This window comes from Cyrtonyx montezumae, unplaced genomic scaffold, assembly GCF_038088225.1.
Source record: "Cyrtonyx montezumae isolate F1298 unplaced genomic scaffold, pur_monq_1.0 scaffold_4, whole genome shotgun sequence".
Classification (NCBI taxonomy): domain Eukaryota; kingdom Metazoa; phylum Chordata; class Aves; order Galliformes; family Odontophoridae; genus Cyrtonyx; species Cyrtonyx montezumae.
In genome coordinates, this window is record NW_027072045.1 from 15,062,630 (window position 1) to 15,081,149 (window position 18,520).

Sequence of the window (18,520 nt, forward strand, 5' to 3'; positions counted from 1 at the left end):
ACATTTCCTTCAGTTTTCTCACTCTTAGCTGTTGTGGCCTTGGGACAAGTTCACTGCTTTCAGTGGCTGGGCTGCCATGCTTTAATCATAAATCCAACGTATCCCTGCTGTTTAGGGTTAACATGCAGGCTTCAGAGAAATTGATTCTGTAGATGATTAATTTGTTATATGTTAAACAAGCTTCTAAAGTCCAGCCTGCGTAGAGATACTGATCTCTCTTGATAATGATGTTCTACCAGATGGTAATGTTTCTTTTATCAGAAGTATGCATTTTTTTTAATACATTATCTCATGCAATAATGCCTCTGGAAAACAAGCACTCATATTTTGGTTTTGTTCCTTCATTTTTAGAGGTTTTTACAACATTCTGAGTATCAACATTTGCCACTGGTTCAGTGGAGACTGAGACATACATGAGTTTATTGGAATGAGCCTTTCCCAAGCTTATGATTAAAATAAAAAAAAGAAAAAGAAGAAAAAAAAAGAAAAGAACTTTCAAAACAGTCTCTTGAGCTTTCACCATGTGCTTCTAGGTGTGTGACTGACACGTATGAGACTCAGAAGGGCAGCCATGGTACCTTACAGGTTTTTATTTGCTTCTATATCAAATGCAGCACCTTTCACAGGAAGAGAGTATCAAAAGAAGCTGCATGAATACCCTCATCTTATGCTTCTTTGGGACAGAGGAGTGAGAGGCTGCTCTACATTTTTTTTTTCTCCGAGGATATATACTTTCTTTCTGTAGATTTTCTCCTGGTAGACTTCCAGTTATGCAGCATGCACCCAAGTTTTCTGCTCTGTTCTTGAAGGAAATTTATCCTTTGAGATCAGACTCTATGCCTTTCGTTTTTGTCTAGTAAATTTTAAACTTGTCAGCTCTGAAGGAGAATAGGTAATATGTTCCTACAAATTTCATGGTAGTCAGCAGCTGTATATCAGAAACCAAAATTAATGCTCCCCAGTGAGAAAAAGCAAGCAAAACTCAGCAGTTATCTGTTATTTATGGCATTAGTGAACTTAACAGTTGGTGTGCATACCTTGTTGCATGATAACTGATATTGTGGATGTTGGATTTATTGCCTTAGCAAAGAAATTTCTGGAATAAAAGACACACACATGCTACAGAGCACATCTGAATCCCTGCCACAGCAGGAGATAAGACTTTGGTTACTAATGGACCCTGACTGATTTCTACAATGTCTTCACTGAATGGATCCTCTGTTAAGCAGCTTCATTCATGATGTTACTGCCATAAAAGGGTTGAAAATACAGCTAACATTCTAACTTTCATGTCTCTAGACAAAGTAAATCAGGAGAGCAGCATAGCAACCTGGCATTTAGCATAATGAAAGCAACATGCAAAGCAGGAGATATACGATAGATTTAGGACAAAATGATAACAAAAGAAGAAGTGGTTCATTTTGTTGTTGTTGTTTGTCTGTTCTCTCTAGCTCTCAGTTTAAGTTCCTTTCTTTCTGAATGGGCTTGAGGAAACATTAATCCCCACCATTCAAGTGTAAGGTGTTTTTCATAGATTTAACTGATTTCAGTGCTGCCGTCTTGACACTGCCATCATATGTGTAAGTGGGGTAGCTGCATGGCTTCTCATCTGTTTCTAAACACCAGGTGGCAGAAACATGCTGTCAGGCTTTGTCTGTGATCTGCTGAACAGCTTCATCTGGCCAAGTGGCATAAAGCCACATAAAGCTTTATGCCATAAAGAGGTGACGGTGCTGCCTGGTAGGACACAGGTAAAAAGGAATCCAGTATTAAAGGTTCTTCCATGACACTTAGTCAAACATACCTCCCTAGGTATGTACCTGTCACCTGGCTGTACATAGGTGGTTTCACATTTCAGGGGACAAAAAGCGGAGTACATAGTTTAATAACCATAATCTTTCAGGAAAATCTTACCTCTTCTGTGTCCTCGGTTAGACAGTATCAAAGATGTACTTTCTGAAATGCTGTTAGTGTCACTGTAGTCCACAGATAGTTGTCTGTAATCTTCTGTTGACCGACTGTAATTCATTAATTTGGACCCTTTGTCTGGAAATGGAAAGGAAATATGGTGAATCATACACTTTAATTATAAATTATTGTATCTCTATGATAAATGACAGCACAAATAACATTTGGCTTGTCTAACTTTAACATAGCCCGTGATTGTCTGTCTTCTAACTCTTACTTCAGTTCCTTAAGGACTGAAGAAAGCCTGGTAACTTAATTCTACCTCTGGCCTTCCATAATCTTAATCTCTCTCAAAATAGTTATCACAGTTCTCAACCATTCCAAATAAAACATATCTAATATATTGATTCTATTCTGCATGCTTAACTGAAAGGTTGCAAAGTCAGATAACCATGAAAGATCTTTCTTATATTTGGAGGCCCAAAACTTTCAGCTATCAGCTACTCTTTCTGTGTGCTAGAAGGATGGTAACCAGGCACAATCCATTTTCAGAATTGGCTGCAAAAATTCCCATAATAGGCTGTCTGGAGAATACAAGACTGAGAAGGGACCTCATCAGTGTTTATAAATATCTTAAGTGTGGGAGTGAAATGGATGGGGCCAGGCTCTTTTCAATGGGTGCAACAATAGAACAAGGGATAATGGGCAAAAACTAGAACACAGGAAATTGCATATAAACTTGCAGAAAAACTTCTTTACTATGAGAGTGACAGTACTGGAACAGGCTGCCCAGAGATGCTGTGGAGTCTCCTTCCTTCTCTAGAGATATTCAAGACCTGTCTGGGAGCTTTCCTGTTCAAACTATGGTAGGGAGCCTGCTTTAGCACAGGGGTTGGACTCAAGGATCTTCAGAGTTCCCTTCCAACCCCTATGGTTCTATGATTCTTAGATTTAGGAGTAACCCTAAATATTGCTGTTGCATCCTAGCTGCATTGTCTCTTGACCTTTTCCAGAATCTCAAAAGCTGATCATTTTCAACTGAAATTAGAAAAATAATAATAATAAAATAAATGAAATGTTGTCTTGTAATGTTTGTCTCACACATTCTCAATGTAATTGACACACTGATTCATTAAGTCCTTTAAGCAAGTGTAAGCCATCTCTTGACTCACTAGAAAACAGAGAACTCATCCCAAACACATAATCATTGGATCCAAGAATTGAAGTCTAATGGGCAGCTGAAAATGGGGCCCTCCCTTTGTGCAGCAGCAGAGTTTTTGCCAGCTTAGGCAAGTATGAGCCTATAAGCTCAGATCCTGAATCACTATGATTTAAGGAGTGCATTGGCTGTATCTTTTCAGAAGAGAACTAGAAATAGAAATAAGAACTAGAAATAAAGAACTTATCTGAACCTGAAGTCCATGTTCAGTTACATTTGAAGAATTACTGAGGGATAATAAAAACTTGATTTTAATCAAATGAAATGTGAAATCACTGCATCTTGGCTTATATATATGGTAAGCAGTATTTGGCCTTCTGTCTTGAAATTACTCCAGCAATACATGTGTGAAATTACAAAGCATGTTTTGAATAAGGAAGTAGAACTAAAATATTAGAAAGAAACTACAAATCTTTGCTTGAACAATCAAATGGGAAGGATACATATATCCTCTTCAGTGCCCACAGGGTATCATCACAGAATCCCACTCTTTATCTTTGAAAATACACAGTAGTGTAGAAACTAAAGAAGCAGCGCTGAAAGCACTTTTGTTTTATGCGCAGTTCTTATGCAAACTGCTTTAAGAGTCAAATATGTGCAAGCTGATTTGTTATCATTGCTTCACAGCTCTCAGACTACTATTCTTTGATGAAATAAGGAACAAAAATCTTGCTGACTTGCCTCAGACTCTATTATTAAGTCATTTAAATGTAAAGCAATAAATGTTCTATTCAACACAACATATAATCACAGCAACATGAAATTAGACAATTCACCTAGCTTGGGAGAGTGTCAGAAAAAGCTGTTATCCGTATTAGGCATTTTAGATTAGAAGTTAAGTTTACCTTGGTGAAAATTCATCTGGGAAAACAGTGGTGAGGTGTCTGGTATTTTCTCATGTAGTCTCTTCCTTATCACATGACTTCTATAAAGCTGAGAAGCTGTACTGTCTTCAGTGGCTACTCGTTCTACCTGGAAAACAATGGTACTGCAAGTCAAAGTCACATGATATGTGGACTTCAGACACTCATTAGGAAGTGATCCTTGCCCTTTGCTGATTTGGGTTTTGTAAGCAACTTCATTTTCTTAGGCAGGCTTCAGAAAGCAGGACCAACCTTAGAGGGCTTCCTGCTTTTGTGCTAGATATGTTTAAGGGACACCCTTCGTTGCAGTGGGAAATAGAGTAATAGCACATGGGAAAACGTCCCCGCAGAACTCTAAGGAATATTTGCTGAAAGCAGAAGAAATATTTGCAATGCACTTCAGTTTCATTCAGCTTGCCAACAAAAATTCTTTGCAGATATTTTAGAGTTTGAAAAAGACTCGGGTACTCACTTATTTAAGGCTTCATATCCAGGCAAGGTTGTACTTTAAATGTTCACCACCAGCTAAGGAAGTTAAATGGTAATCTCAATATGGTATAGAAGTGTTTCCTTTGTATATCACAAAGGAAGTCTGAAGCCAAAGTGGTAATGGGAAAATCTATCTTGTGTAAAGTCCATTCATTGGTTAATATGAAGTTTCTGCAGAGGTTATTTTAGTTTTATTTATTAACCAAAGAAAAGAAGGTACTGAAAGTGCAAAAGCTTGATTTCTGTAGTTTCCTAAGAGTGTGGTGTGAGACATGATTTTGTTGCTTCAGTTGCTCATACACATACCTACTCAACTTCTTGCATAGAAGCCTAGAAACAAATCTCACTTTAACTCATACTAGCATATGTTGAAAAGGAGATCATTAAGTATGAGAATAGTACCTACCTCGCTGGCACTTCCCAGGACAAATTGGACCATTTTCTTTATGTAGGTATCTGCTGGTAAGGAAGAGGACTCCTTCTGATGTGCTTCACATGCTTCCAGAATTGATTCAGGAGAAAGTCTTTTATGTGGCAGATCTTCACATAGTGTTAGCAACAGACCGTGTAATTGGTCACTCAGCTGGAGGGACTGAGTCAACATGGAGGTACAGTTAAATCACACCTCACAGCGGTCTGAAATCCTGTCTAAACTGGGATCAAAAACTTCAGTAAGGCTTTCATCATGGGTGAGAAATGGGCACTAACTTCCTTTAGACTTGGGGACAATCTTGGTCAGGCAGTAAAACAGCACTAAATGGAGTCTCTAATGGAATTGTAGGGAACTGGTATATACAAGAGGGGTCATCAGTCTGACAGAAGCTTCCAGGTGACAGCCAGCAGCTCAGTCTGCTACATGTCTTTGCTAATTAGACACCATAAAGATTCATGCAAGCAGGAAGCTTGCATTAAGCACTAAATTAAAAAAGTTAAAGAGTTATACAAGGCAAAATTGTTGCCATAGAGACCACAAAGTGAAATTTTAAAGAGCAATTTAACTTACAGAGTCTTGCCCTTATAGCATTTATATCTTGTAAAAGCTAGTGCATTCTGAGACAAAAGCATGCAATCAAAGCATGGGTATAGAAATGAAGCAAAATGTGTGCTACAAATTTTTGAAAAGATTACGAGCAAGCAAGAGATGCAAAGATTCACTCAGCAATAGAATGTGCCCAGAAGTTTTTATGCCATCATCTCCTCTATTCTTTGAAAAAGCACATGTAGAGAACCAGAATAATGAGAAAATTATGTTTTTTCTTTCAGCCCTATATATTGTATTAGGAAATGTCTTATGATTGTCTTTGAATAAGTAATCTTAACATTTAAAAGAAAAAAAATTAATCTTAATAGAAACAATTCTGCTTTTCAAAAAGGAAAAATAAAACAAAGAAAAAGAAAGGAAAGATGAGAGGCCTAACTAAATTCTTTATCTGCGTGAATTGGTATTTTTGATAAAGTCTGGACTTTTACACAAGCATTCCAATTAGCCACATTCTTTTCAGTGCTCCAAAACAAAAAGTCACTTCCATGTTGTGCTTAGTCTTTGAACCTACCAAGAGCAAGACAGAATAAAATAAAACAAAAATCTTTATGCTACTGGCCTGATTTGGAGGAACCTGATAGTCTGCTGACCAATAGAGGGTCATTCCTAAAGAATACACCAACATCTGTCAAAACAGAAAGGGAAACACTTTATGAAATCTTTACATCTTTCTAACCGTAGCCTGATCTGTTTAATATGATCAGAGCCAATTTTCGACAGTAGATACCTGGTATGCTGCATTAAACCCCACGACCTTGTTTTCACAAGGTTCTCTCAAGATTTGTTTTGTATTATACCTCACCTTTGTTAGTCCAATGCGTTGGTTTTTATTCTGTCTGTGGAGTAATTCTGGTGCGCTGAAAGGAATAGCTTCTGTCTGAGATGCATTGTTTTGGAAGGACAAATTTCCTTCAGCAGAGAGTAGTACTGACCATGGACAAATTACACAGATAGCAGGGTCTGAAAAATGTTAAAGACAATAATGGAGTTCGCATGGAATTCAGTGAGCTCAGAACATCACATTTCTGGGGTCCCAGTGCACAGCTAAATCCATCACCAAGACTTCCTGGAGACATGCTCTGAAGTCAGTGTAGTCACATTCTTTAATGCCTAGCTGATTTTGTCACCTGGAGTTTAGTAATGGTTAAAAACCTGATTTCTGTCTTTCATAATTTCACATATAAAAACAATATATTGACTTAGATTTCTGAAGCCCAAGAAATCACAACCCACCTGCAGATTCTGGTTGAGATCTTGTCATATTTGGTAGATGCAAAGCACAAAATATGTCAGAAGAGTAGAATGCTTCTTCCAATACAAGATGAATACTTCGAAGGTTACATTTGCAGAAGAGCTGAAGTTAGGTTCCACTAAGTTACATGACCATGGTACAAATTTGTGTGGTGACATTTTTTAGTTCCATGTATTGCTTATAGTGCTTAAGTGCTATCACCTAGGAAGTGTTTGGTTAAGAGAGAATATCATTTCCAATTATCCTGAACTCAGGGGAATTTTTGTACCAGGATGCAAGCATGAAAACTAAATTAAAACCTGTCCTAGGTTCTACCAGCAATGTGAGCAGCCATGATAATTTGCATTAATCACATTCAGTCTTTCAGGCCGTATTTCATCTTTATTATTATATTTATATTTATTTTTTATTTTTTAGAAAATCAAAGGTCTTAGATTATCAGCTTGCCTTTTCCTTTGATTCTCTCCCATTTCTATAGTGTTGTACTCAAATATGACTAGCATCTGCTAGAAAATGTGACCGTTTTAGAAGCAGATAGCCAGCCTGATCTTCAATTAAGATTACCTGGTTTTGTGTAATGTTGGCCAGCCAAACAGTCATAATGTCTGCCTGACCAATCAGTGCTCAAACACACTGGAAATGCTGCTTGAGACAGTTGGTACTGACCGGTGCCAGGTCTAGCACATCAAGCACAGTGCAGCACAAATGTGGCAGTATTTCCCCTGAGAGGAGCCTGATTCCAGCAACAATACATCTGCGATTATGAGAAGTGGAGTGGGAGATATGGTTTAGTTAAATGGGCTGTTACTGTGCAAAGACAGTTCAATTTTGCTGCCTTCCAAGAAACTGGACCACTGGGAATTCAGCTTCAGCATGAGTCAAACTTGGTATCACTCTGGACCTGAGCTCTCTAAAGTCACGACTGGGCAGCCTTGCACCACATCTTTAAAGAGCTTGGCTTTACATCCCTGCTTCTTGTTTTGCTCTTCATCTTCTGATCATAATATCCTAAATTTAGTACAGCACAGAAAGCATATGCTGATTATTTCAATCCAATAGACATTCAACAAGTCTTTTTTTTCTTTTTTTTGAAATGAGATCTGCAGAGTGTATTGTTAGCTTAGTGTCTGACATGAAGTTAATAAGCTGTGATGGATCTGAGCTGGAATAATCCAGGTAGGTATCTCTGTGTTGCAATCCTCTTCATGTCCCTAGTGCCTGTATCACATGGCTACATTGCAGAATCACAGAATCATAGCAGTTGGAAGGGACCTCTGGAGACCATGGTACACTAGATATTTGAGAACTGATGATTCAGTCAGTCTGTTATAGTGGTCTCATCCATTAAAACTTGGTTGTTAATAAAAGTTCACCCCTCCAGCTACAGCTGAATTACATACTACTTGATTAAAAGTCTTCTACTGAACGATGGAGGAGCCATGTGGACTTACTCATTCTCCTCTCTCAGTACTTGAAGGACACGATTTTGGCTGGCGCTGCACTTTCTGCGTGTCTATGTTATTCAGAATTTAGGAAGGACAACTCTGTCCTGTTCCATCAACTATAGCTCTACTTTAGTTTATTGCTGATGTGTAATTTAGAAAAAAGAGACTAGGTGAAGACCTGCATATTGGCACAGCAGTTTGCATGCAAACCTAGCTGCACTGAAAGGTTTCTCACTTGTATTAAAAATATGCTACTGTTGTCATTAGTGCTTTTTGTCTCAAAAATAAACAAAACAAAACAACAAAAAAAACCAAACCAAACAAAACAAAACAACAAAAAAGTAATCATCAAAATACCAAAATAACTTAAGAAGGACTTTCTAACAGTAAGACTCCTTTCAGCTCACCTCTGTGAATGTCCTCCAGAAGCTGCAGTGTGGACAGGTACAAGAGCGCCCATATATCTTCTTCCTCCAAAGGGCTTCCTTTTGCCCACAGGACCTCGGCCAATGTTGCACAGGAGGTGCTCATGCCTGCTGCAATAGAGAGCAGATTTTGACCAGCTAGAGTAGACTGAAATGCTTGTAGCAAGCCATACTGATTACAGATAAGCCCTTCTCTCACAATAAGAAATCTTTTTTCAACCACTCTGCTTCTTTGTTCGCAAAAGGCAGGAACAGTTTATCTTCAACTGAGCGAGAGTAAATAAAGGAGACTAAGTGACTTCCTGTCATATTTCTCAGCCCTTTTACTCATCATTTTAAACTATTCACAACATTATGTGGGGCAAATCGTTTTGACTCAGGAAATCCTTTATGTTCTGTTCAGACTTTGTGAGTGGTTATCTGAATGGAAGAGCATTGATTTTGCTGTTTAATTGGGTGCTCTTGCCTATAAAAACACAACAGTGATAATCTAAGAGAAAAAGAATGACAAAGCAAAAAAGATGTACTATAACATGAAGGATTTATGAACACAATTCAGCAATTATTTTTCATTCATTGTTCAGCAGGTTGATCAGTCAAGGCTTGTAGACTTACTGGATTCATTGATTTAACGTTTTCTTAGTCTGACAGCTAAGACCTGGAACTTGCAGTTCATTCTTACCAGCATACATGCTTAATTTCAGTGAACCAAATTAAAAGGTAATTCCCTCTGCATGCTGCTGAATAGCAATTCAGTGGTTCTCAGGATACTGTCCCACTGAGGTGTATAAGAACTGGTGTAGTTTGGTAGAATGTTGGTTCTCACAATCTCCATGTTTTTTCTCAGCTGCAGTGAAGAATCATGTCATTTAGAGGGAAGCATCCTGCACTGAACTGTAATTTAATCTTACCTGTTGGAAGAGTGTTTTTCCAGACTCAGATAACTAGAAAATTCCTTGTGCCTTGAAATGTCAGGGCTTTTATTCCTCAGAATTTTTTACCAGACTAAATACTGTCAAAAAGGCTTTTGTTCTTCATAAAAGGGTTTGATATTTCCATTTCACCTGTTTCACATTTCACTAATGTACCAATCTAGGTAGAGCTGCTTACACATCTGTAAGGAAAACTTAATCCAGGGTTAAAGTTTGCTAACAGTTTTTGTAATTAATTCTGGTTTTGCTGTTATCCTGTAACAGTGATCTACACTGTATGCTGTATAAATAGAGGCTTAATGAGAAAAGCAGGAAGTGATCCATCTCTTATTTTGTGAGTTTACCATTCTCTATAGATCACCAAGTGAAGACACTGGAGCCCAGAATGCTACTGTTATGTATAGGATTGCAAATGCCACTGTGAAATGACTTCACTCAAAGCATGAAAACACATCTAATCCCCAACATTTCTTCACCCTCAGGACACAGCCCACTTACTGCTCCCATTAGCTCTCTGCCTGCAAGTGAACTTACTGCGTCTTATTGGCGATCTTTTTTCCTGTCTATCATTTATTATGCAGCATTCAAGGTGTCACTGTAAGAGCATTGCAATGTTCTGCAGGTTCTTGTTGTTGATTAATAGACTTCTTGGACTTTGCTTCATAGGGTCTTGTTCTGGTTCACTAGCTTCCAAACAAGGAAGCACAACACTGGAAGAACAATCCCTTGGTGCAGTCACTGTAGGATTATGGACCAACCTAGTGACATTTTAAACAGAACCAGAGTCCTAATTTTAGCCTGTGTGCCTTCAAGAGATAGTTAAGCTTCTTAAGAACCTAACCTTAATTAGAAGAGACAGACAAATCTTCTTAATCTAAGCCATCACCATCTCCCTTAATAATAAATTACTGTGATAGCATTTCACTTAACCCTGTGGTACTGGGACTCAGCAGACAATTCACATCCCCAGAGCTAGAGTCTGTATGGCTTCTCCATATGAGTAATCTGCCAGTCTATACTTGCTGCTTTTATTCCAGACTGTATTGGAAGAAGCAGCAGTGAATCCTCTATTTTAGATGCAAGTGCTTATACAAAGTCATTTCAGTGCTGATATTTCTAAGTAGCATAAATTACTCAAACAAGCAGTTTTCCGGAGTCCAAACATTACACCTTTATAGTGATAAAGTGAAAACAGCAGTTACATCGGAACTGCTGAAGTTTGGTAGTAAATGTTTTTTCTAAGGGTAGAAGTAGCATCTCAGACCACTACTAAATGTGAGTTAAATGAATTTTGATAGCAATGATGTGCAAATTTCTTTAAATACATATCTATAAATGATTAAGCTATATGGCTATGGAAATAAGTATCTCTTTAAAGTATAATAAATTACTGCTTTAACATGATGTAGAGTTAAGTGATGTGTTATGTTAAAAGCAAATTGGTGATTGATTTTTAAACACACTCAGAATGCCTTGTAATTGTGGGCTCTATTTTTAAATCCTGGTGTTCAAGAAGAGCATGATGTGATATTTCACAAAAATGTAACTGTGAATGGTTGGGGAAAAAAATATTTTGTCACCAACCTAGGCTGTGCATCTAAGAGTAAAAGTGATAAAAAGATAAGATTATCATTGTAGCCCTGTACATAATGATAGCATTTCAATTCAGTAAAAGCTGTGATCCAAAACCAGACAAATTAGGGGGTCATGAGGAAATAGGTTGCTAACCTTGCAAAAAGGAACTAGCTTGTTCACACTGGGGCTTGATTGTCACTTGGCTGTAACACTACATATCGAGAAGTGATGCTAGATCTCGTTGAGTCTGCAGGGAAAAATCAGAACAGCAGAATGCATTCACCCACTTTGGAATTTGGCCAGAATATAGAGGTTGGTGTTTTAGTGCTTGGGAAAAGTGACAAAGGGCTTTCATCATCTGCTTGTACTTGCCTGTGAGGTCAAAGACAAATCTTCCATTGAATTCCATGGAAGAAGGTAGAAGTATCATTAATAGCATCCAATTAGGCAAACTAACCTAAAACCATACCCCATTCTCATCTTTGCCACAAATATTCATTCATTATGTAGGCAGCCTCAAGTTAATAATTTTTCTCTGCAAAAAGTTAATCTATTCTTCTCACACAGAAATGAAAGCTGAGGCCACAAACACCCACCTATTTATGACATTTCATATTGTTTCAGACCATTTTGGCACATTTTGTTTTATCCTATGTTCATGCTTTCCTCCAAGCCATGACTGAAATTTATAGCCAATGAAAGAAATTGAATTGCTTATTAAAGATGATAAACTACAGCTTTGCATCTGAATGTAGTACTTAGTAACAGTCACACAAGAGTCATTTTATATGTGAGGGTCACTTAATGTGCAATTTGGCTTCATTATATTTGGCAGTCTTAGTAAAGTGTAAGTGAACAACTTAGCTTTTGTCAGCCTTCATCTTTGCTGTTGCTGCTTTGCTGACTGCATAAAGATGACAAAAGAGCAATTTCATTGAGGGAAAGGGGAGGAAGGAAACTGACTTTCTGTTGTCAAACACAGTTACGGTAATTAAACATCTGCGAGGGGAATGGCACATCTGGATTCCTGACTGAATGACAGCCCTTTGTTGTAGAAACCTATTAGCAAGACTTCACTGAGGAATTGGTTTGGCTGTGAAATTGTTTTCTGCAGAATCGAAGTATTAATCCATTACTTGGATGACAGTGAAAAATGAGATGAAAAAGAGATCACAGGACAAACCAGTGAATAAGGTGGTGAGGAAGGCGGAATCATGTTTAGGTTTTAGAAACATCAGATCATTTTTCTTTTTCTGGAGGACTTTTAAGGCATGAAGCAAGAACTCATGGAGGATCTGTAACAGACCTGAGTGGTTCCTGCTCAACCTCTAAGCCACTGAGAGTGTGAGGGGACACTTGGAGTGATGGACAAGTGGAACAGGGCTTAGGGACTCACCTCTTCCATTTGCAGCACAATATCCAGAAGTTGTCTGCACACGACAGTACCTACAACCTGGTGCAAACCTACTGTGCATGCAGACACCTTAAAGTTGGCTGGTTTTGCTTCATTTAAGTGCTACTCTGTGTGCAAGTATCTCAGTCTCCACCCATCACTTTCAAGGTCAGACTCAGAGGCCAGGAATTGTTTTTTCCTGCACGGTATTGAAGAACACATCAGTAAAACTACATACATGACTAGAAAAATCTAGTCTTTAGCCATTGAGCTACATCATTTTTCATAGCTTTCTCTCCCTTTCAGCTGTTGTTCTCCAACTCCTTTTCTATGTCTAGCAGTCCCTGCCTGCCTGTCTAAAATTACCTCCTATAAATAACTGAGTAAAACCAAGGGACACAAGCATACTTCTGTATAGCCCACGGTAAAACTTGTGTTGGTGGCAGCAAGATGAAGAGGGGAAAAAACTTTTTAGAAACTGAAACTTAAGCCAGAGAACCTTGGGTATATTCTGCAATACACTGAGTAATCTGTTTTCAAATTTAAGCTGACCAAATGCCAGGAAATATGGCAACTTGAAGTGACATTTTCCTCAGGTTTTAGAGGGCTAATAGACTGACTTCAAGGTCTGAAAAGGTTTGGCTGTTGTGTGTCTTAGGTTTTATATCTAAACCTCAGCTTTGGAACACTATCTCTCAACCCCTCCAGGCTGAGTCAGGGTCACTTCTTTCTTTATGCAACTCAGATGGTAGTATGGAGAGCATGAAGAGATATCTGCTATGATGTTGTCAGAGGCCCCACAGAGCTTGTTATTAAGACCACTGCCCTAGTGTGAAATCCTGATCCATTCAATTCTGTTGCAAACTCCTACCCGCAGCAGTGAGTCTAACCTTCTGTTCAATATTCTGTCTGCATATGGGAGAGGAGAAGATCTGTGTCAGCACTTCTAAAGTACCTACTAAGGGCACATTTCTACAAACTAAATTGTTTCAGTGTTTAGTACTTGAAATAAAAAGCTTGATTTTTAGGTATATCCCCAGTTTCAGTTATGCAAATACTATGAATTCTCTGGGACATCCAGGTGAGGGCTTTGAGCTAGATATAATCAGCATGTCTATCCTATCTCTTGATTTTCCTCTGTGATACTACCCTTCAAAGATTAATACCGTATGGTAATGCTTCTCTGAAGTGCCTTATGTTTAAGAGAAGCCCAGTGATGAATTTGTGTCTTTACATCTTCATGACATGAGAGTTCAGAAACTTCAAGGGCAATAGAAAATTATTTGAAGACCAGAAGTGATTTAAAACACAAATAACACAAATAATATTTGACTAAGGGCAAGACAAATACTTTTTAAATATCAGGTGTTCCAGGTACCCAGAGGAAAGCTTTTACAGCCTATCTTAGGACTTGCTGTTCAATAAATCAAACTTGGAATATTAAATTAGAAGGGGATTAAAATAGGCTCAATGTTAACATTTGGATGAAGCTATGGTTTTAAAATCATCAGTGGTAATTCCACTGTTGACATGCAGAATTTGTGAATGGTATCCCCGGAGTCCAATAGTCTGGTGATGTAGCATGATGAAGGCAGAGCAGTTTCTGTAGGCACAGCTGTGGGAGGAACAGCTGCAGCAAGCATCTACCCCACTGTCCTTGGACTGCCCCACTGTGCTGACACAGACCTGGGCCAAGGCCAGAACCACCCCTCTGCTCTCCATGGGAAGCAGCTTTGGAAAAATAGTTGCCTTGTCTTCTCTCACAGCCTTTTATGCATTTCAATAATACATTGTTATAACATGTGAATGTAGAAAATGTTCTTGACATGAGAAAATTATCCTAGTGTGTATACAGATTAAACGTTTGATGGACAGAATAATTTCTGGGTCAAGATGGGAAGGCAGAGCTCGCTTTTCTTAGTTGCACAAGACTGTTGCATGGAACGTATTTATTAAACTGGTTCTGGTTCTGCACAGAGGCCATGGAGGCAAGTTTGGAATCAGTAAAATAATTCTGCTCCACTTAAGAGTGCACTTGAGTGCTATTAAATGAGCAATTTTCACAAGGATCGTGATACTTTCTTCCACAAGGCTACCAGTTGTCTGTTTATATGGAAGTCCAAACCTCATAGTCTGTAGTGCTTTGAGAGGTGTTAGCCTCCAGGATGATGGGCGAGGTAATCAGTAGATGCCGAGGAGGCACTGAAAGCTGGGACCAAGCTGTCTGTCAGTAAGAATCCTAACCCAGTTTTGTTTTGTGACTGGTCCGTAACAATCCATAATGCTGCAATGTGCAGCTGGCTACTGAGGAATCAAGATCACTTCACATGTTACACTGACCACATAAAAAATGCTGGATGCTTTTGATAGTGCCTGACTCCATCTGCTGTGATGGTGGTAGCTCTGGCTGAATGCTTCAGGCTACATTCAGTGCTTGAACAGCAGTGCTCTTACAAGAGACAAATACTTATCAAAATAAAATATAAAAACAATTTATTAAGAAATGACAACCAAGTATAGAGCTATTATAGGCACTATTCATCTACAGTATTTAAAATGGAAAGCTCAAGTAAATTATGTAACAGAAAATATATTAGAATGCAGTTAAAATTGAACTAAGGGAATGTTTTTTGCTATCAACAAAATAATGACTTACTGATAATCATAGGGAAATACAGAAAAGCTGTACTGAAAATAAATGTAATATCTTAATCATAAATATACAAATATTTTAGATGGAAAAATGAAATAATTTAGGAATATTAGATGCTCTTACTGTGTACTTCTATATTTTCAATGTCTATCTTCAACTTGGACATTTTTGTGTACATAGTACATCATAGGACCATCGCAGTAACCCTTTAAAAATTTTTAAATAAATTCTTGAATCATGCTGTCATTAATAACAATCTGTTAACATATTTTTAACCTTCAAGTAAGCAGAACAACCAGGTAGAAAGCTATATAATTGACAATTACCCTGTTGGAGAACAGCTTAATTTATTTCAATGCTGCTTTCTATAAAATATGAATAAGTATTAGGTACATTAACATTTGAAAGATGCTGAAAAGAGTAAAGATCCAGTTTAAAATTAATTTCAATCATAAACTGATGTATTCACATATGTACCATATGCAAATTGTATACTCCAACTCGTTGTACAGTTCTTTTCATGGAATTCTGCATACCCCGAAGATGAATCCAATTAAGTATGAAATTCAACTCTCTGAAATACAGAGTTGAAACTTAACAGGTTTTTATTTTGAATAAACACTTAAAATAATGTTAAATGTTTCAGTTCAAATGAAGTAGAGAGGTGGAGCCAAATCTGTAAACACTGATAAATCAGAGGGAGTTGCCTTGTTGCAAATGCACAACTTCTCATTAGAAAGATTATGCCTCAGAAGTTTTGCGGTAGTGGTACAGCCTTCATTATATGATAGATTTTCACCTTCTAATGTCAGATTATTTTATTTCCTTTCTAGAAACATGCACTTTAACGAATAGGAGAATTAACCATACTATTAAAAAATATTCAGCAATCAAGGGGGATAAAATTCCACTTCTGAAGAAACCCAAATGTCATTGCTAGGAAATCTTCCCATGGTTTTAAGGAAGTTTCATCCTTGAAGGAGAGAGTTGAAATCTGGGTTCTGCAGAGTGTGCTTATGTGCCTACTCATAGTGAATTTCACAAGCTGAATGGTAAGGGTGTTAAAAAATATGTGTCAATGTTCACAGTGTTAGAAAATCTGGACAATGTTCTTCAAAGACATAGTGCCCCCAGAATGTTACTGGTGGCAAAGGAAAATGTAGAAAAATTCCATACCGAATCAGGCTTACAAAACTGAACTCTGATTTCCTCTTTTCTTTGGAGGGAACCTGCCTATGAATTTCTGAGAATATTATGCTGCCTGTAGTCAGTATGTAAATAGGTACTCATTCATTGGAAATGCATAATATCATCTCACCGGATATGTGCATTCAAAGGAAAGTGGTGTAATGTTTGATCTTGCTAAGCTTATACACCCTGTCACCTCCACCCTGGCTGACGTCAAACCCCAAGGATCTCACAGAATTTTGATCTTTGATAGAGAGCTACTGCCATTCCTATTTTTTTTTTTCATATACCTTTCTTCAGAACATTTTACAAGGGAGCATAATTAAATGGTGGCCTAGAACTGAATCTAGAGCTGTCTTATTGTAATGCTTTAAGGATTAAAGCTTCAAAGAGATGTTGTCTTCTGCTGCAGTGCCAGAAATAGTAGGACAGTAGAACTCAAACACCGTGGTAGAATTTCTCTTTCTTGTTTATTGGCTTACATCTCTTTTTAGGCATTATTCTCTGCAAAGAGGCAGCCTGGATCCATGAGTAGGAACTGGAAACAAAGAGTCAAGTGATGGGCTGATGCTGATGGTAAAAGGTACCAACCTCATACTGAAGAACCTGAGCCCACTTAGCTCTAACTATTTCACATGCCAAATTAAAAATCATGTCCCATGCACTACGATTTTAGCATACACTCCACAGGCCTTACAGAGACTCTCCAGAGCTTCTCTAGCAAGTTACTCCTAATGTAGTCAGTGCTATTATGGTTTGCCCATAGTTAACAGTAAGGCAGGTAACTGAGGCTAGCTTTGGGGTCCTGAAATTGTCACAGTTGTACACTTGTTTGTAAAGACAGCCAGAGCTTCTGAGCTTGCTGCGGCTGCTGACTGACTGACTGTCACCTGAGAAAAGCCTTCTTTCACCATGTTGCTGCAGATGGTGTGATTTTCTATCTATTCTTCAGATGTAAGTGTTAATTACATTTCTCCAGAATTTCCACCTAAAAAGTTCCAAATCAGTAATGCTTACAAAGAGTATGAAAAAGCTTCCATAAAATAAGGCTGCTTTTATGTTTGAAATTGCAAACTGTTAAGTAGGAACTTGCCTACAAGCTGCAAGAAACAGAGCACAAAGAAAACCAGTTTCCTAACCAAGACTCTTTAGTCCCAGGTTGCAACCACTTGAAACACATCTTTATGAGGCTTGGAGACCAGTGCTGTTTCTTTTGTTTGTTTGTTTTTTAAATAGCACTCTGTATAAATCCATTAATATATAGAATGTATTTTAACAGGTTTTTTTAGAGTCACATTAGTTGTGTTATACAAAAGAAGACATCCTTGCCAGAAAAGTAGAAACAATTTAGCTGCTTCTATACCTTTACCTTCAATAGAAAATAAAAATTGAGGAACTCTGTACTTTCATGAGTGAAATTCTGTCTGGGGTGAATGTCTCTAACTCCAGGAGGGACTGAATACTGGTATGCTGAAGCAAAATCTGACCAACCCGTCCATGTTGCCATATGGGCAGGCATCCCTCTACTTGGAACTAGCTAATAGCTTGAAAGAAATGATATTAATTTTATTATAAAATCAAACAGTGTCAATAGTAGATACTGCTCTACAAAGCAAGAAGATGAACGCTGTAATACTTATTAAATTGATAATGAGATTAAGTGAAATACGTAAGAACCTACCTGTACAGGTTGGACAGATGCTGCATCCAGAATAATCTTTAATCTTCTATATTTTTTCCTGATATCAATTGTTAGTTCTTCATAATTGTAAACTTCACGACAATCATATTCAGGAGTTGCTTGGACTTCTGTTTCTTGCTTTCTGTCCTGCTCTTTTTCTCTCCCTCTCTCTTTCTGCCTTTTGCTCTTTCCCTCTCTCTCTTTTTCTCTCTGCTGCTTTGTTTATATCTCGTAACCAAGTGCAGTATGTTCTGGCAAGTGGCTAAGCAAGTAAACAGTAAAGTTCCTTCTCATGCTTGCAAGCCCAGCCTAGCAGCACCTGGTCTGAAGTTGGAGGCAATGTCATGGCTGCTGAAGCCATTTACACTCTTTCCCTTTTTCTTTTTTTATTTTTATTTGATTTTTTTTTTTTTTTTTGCTGATAATTCACCTGCCAGGTAATAGAGTGAGCTTTG

At 37.9% G+C, this 18,520-nt stretch overlaps 1 protein-coding gene across 1 annotated transcript in view; it reads right to left on the reverse strand.

Annotated features, from left to right (window-relative positions):
* The window catches only part of FRMPD2 (FERM and PDZ domain containing 2), a 68,688-nt gene extending 50,168 nt beyond the window's left edge, over positions 1-18,520 (reverse strand). The window contains exons 1-7 of the mRNA XM_065746600.1: positions 18,066-18,520; positions 8,626-8,754; positions 6,324-6,481; positions 6,033-6,146; positions 4,886-5,071; positions 3,973-4,099; positions 1,915-2,046 (exon numbers count right to left, since the gene is read on the reverse strand). Coding sequence (XP_065602672.1) covers positions 1,915-2,046; positions 3,973-4,099; positions 4,886-5,071; positions 6,033-6,146; positions 6,324-6,481; positions 8,626-8,749 — 841 coding nt within the window. The 5' untranslated portion in view covers positions 8,750-8,754; positions 18,066-18,520. The remainder of the gene's footprint in view (positions 1-1,914; positions 2,047-3,972; positions 4,100-4,885; positions 5,072-6,032; positions 6,147-6,323; positions 6,482-8,625; positions 8,755-18,065) is intronic.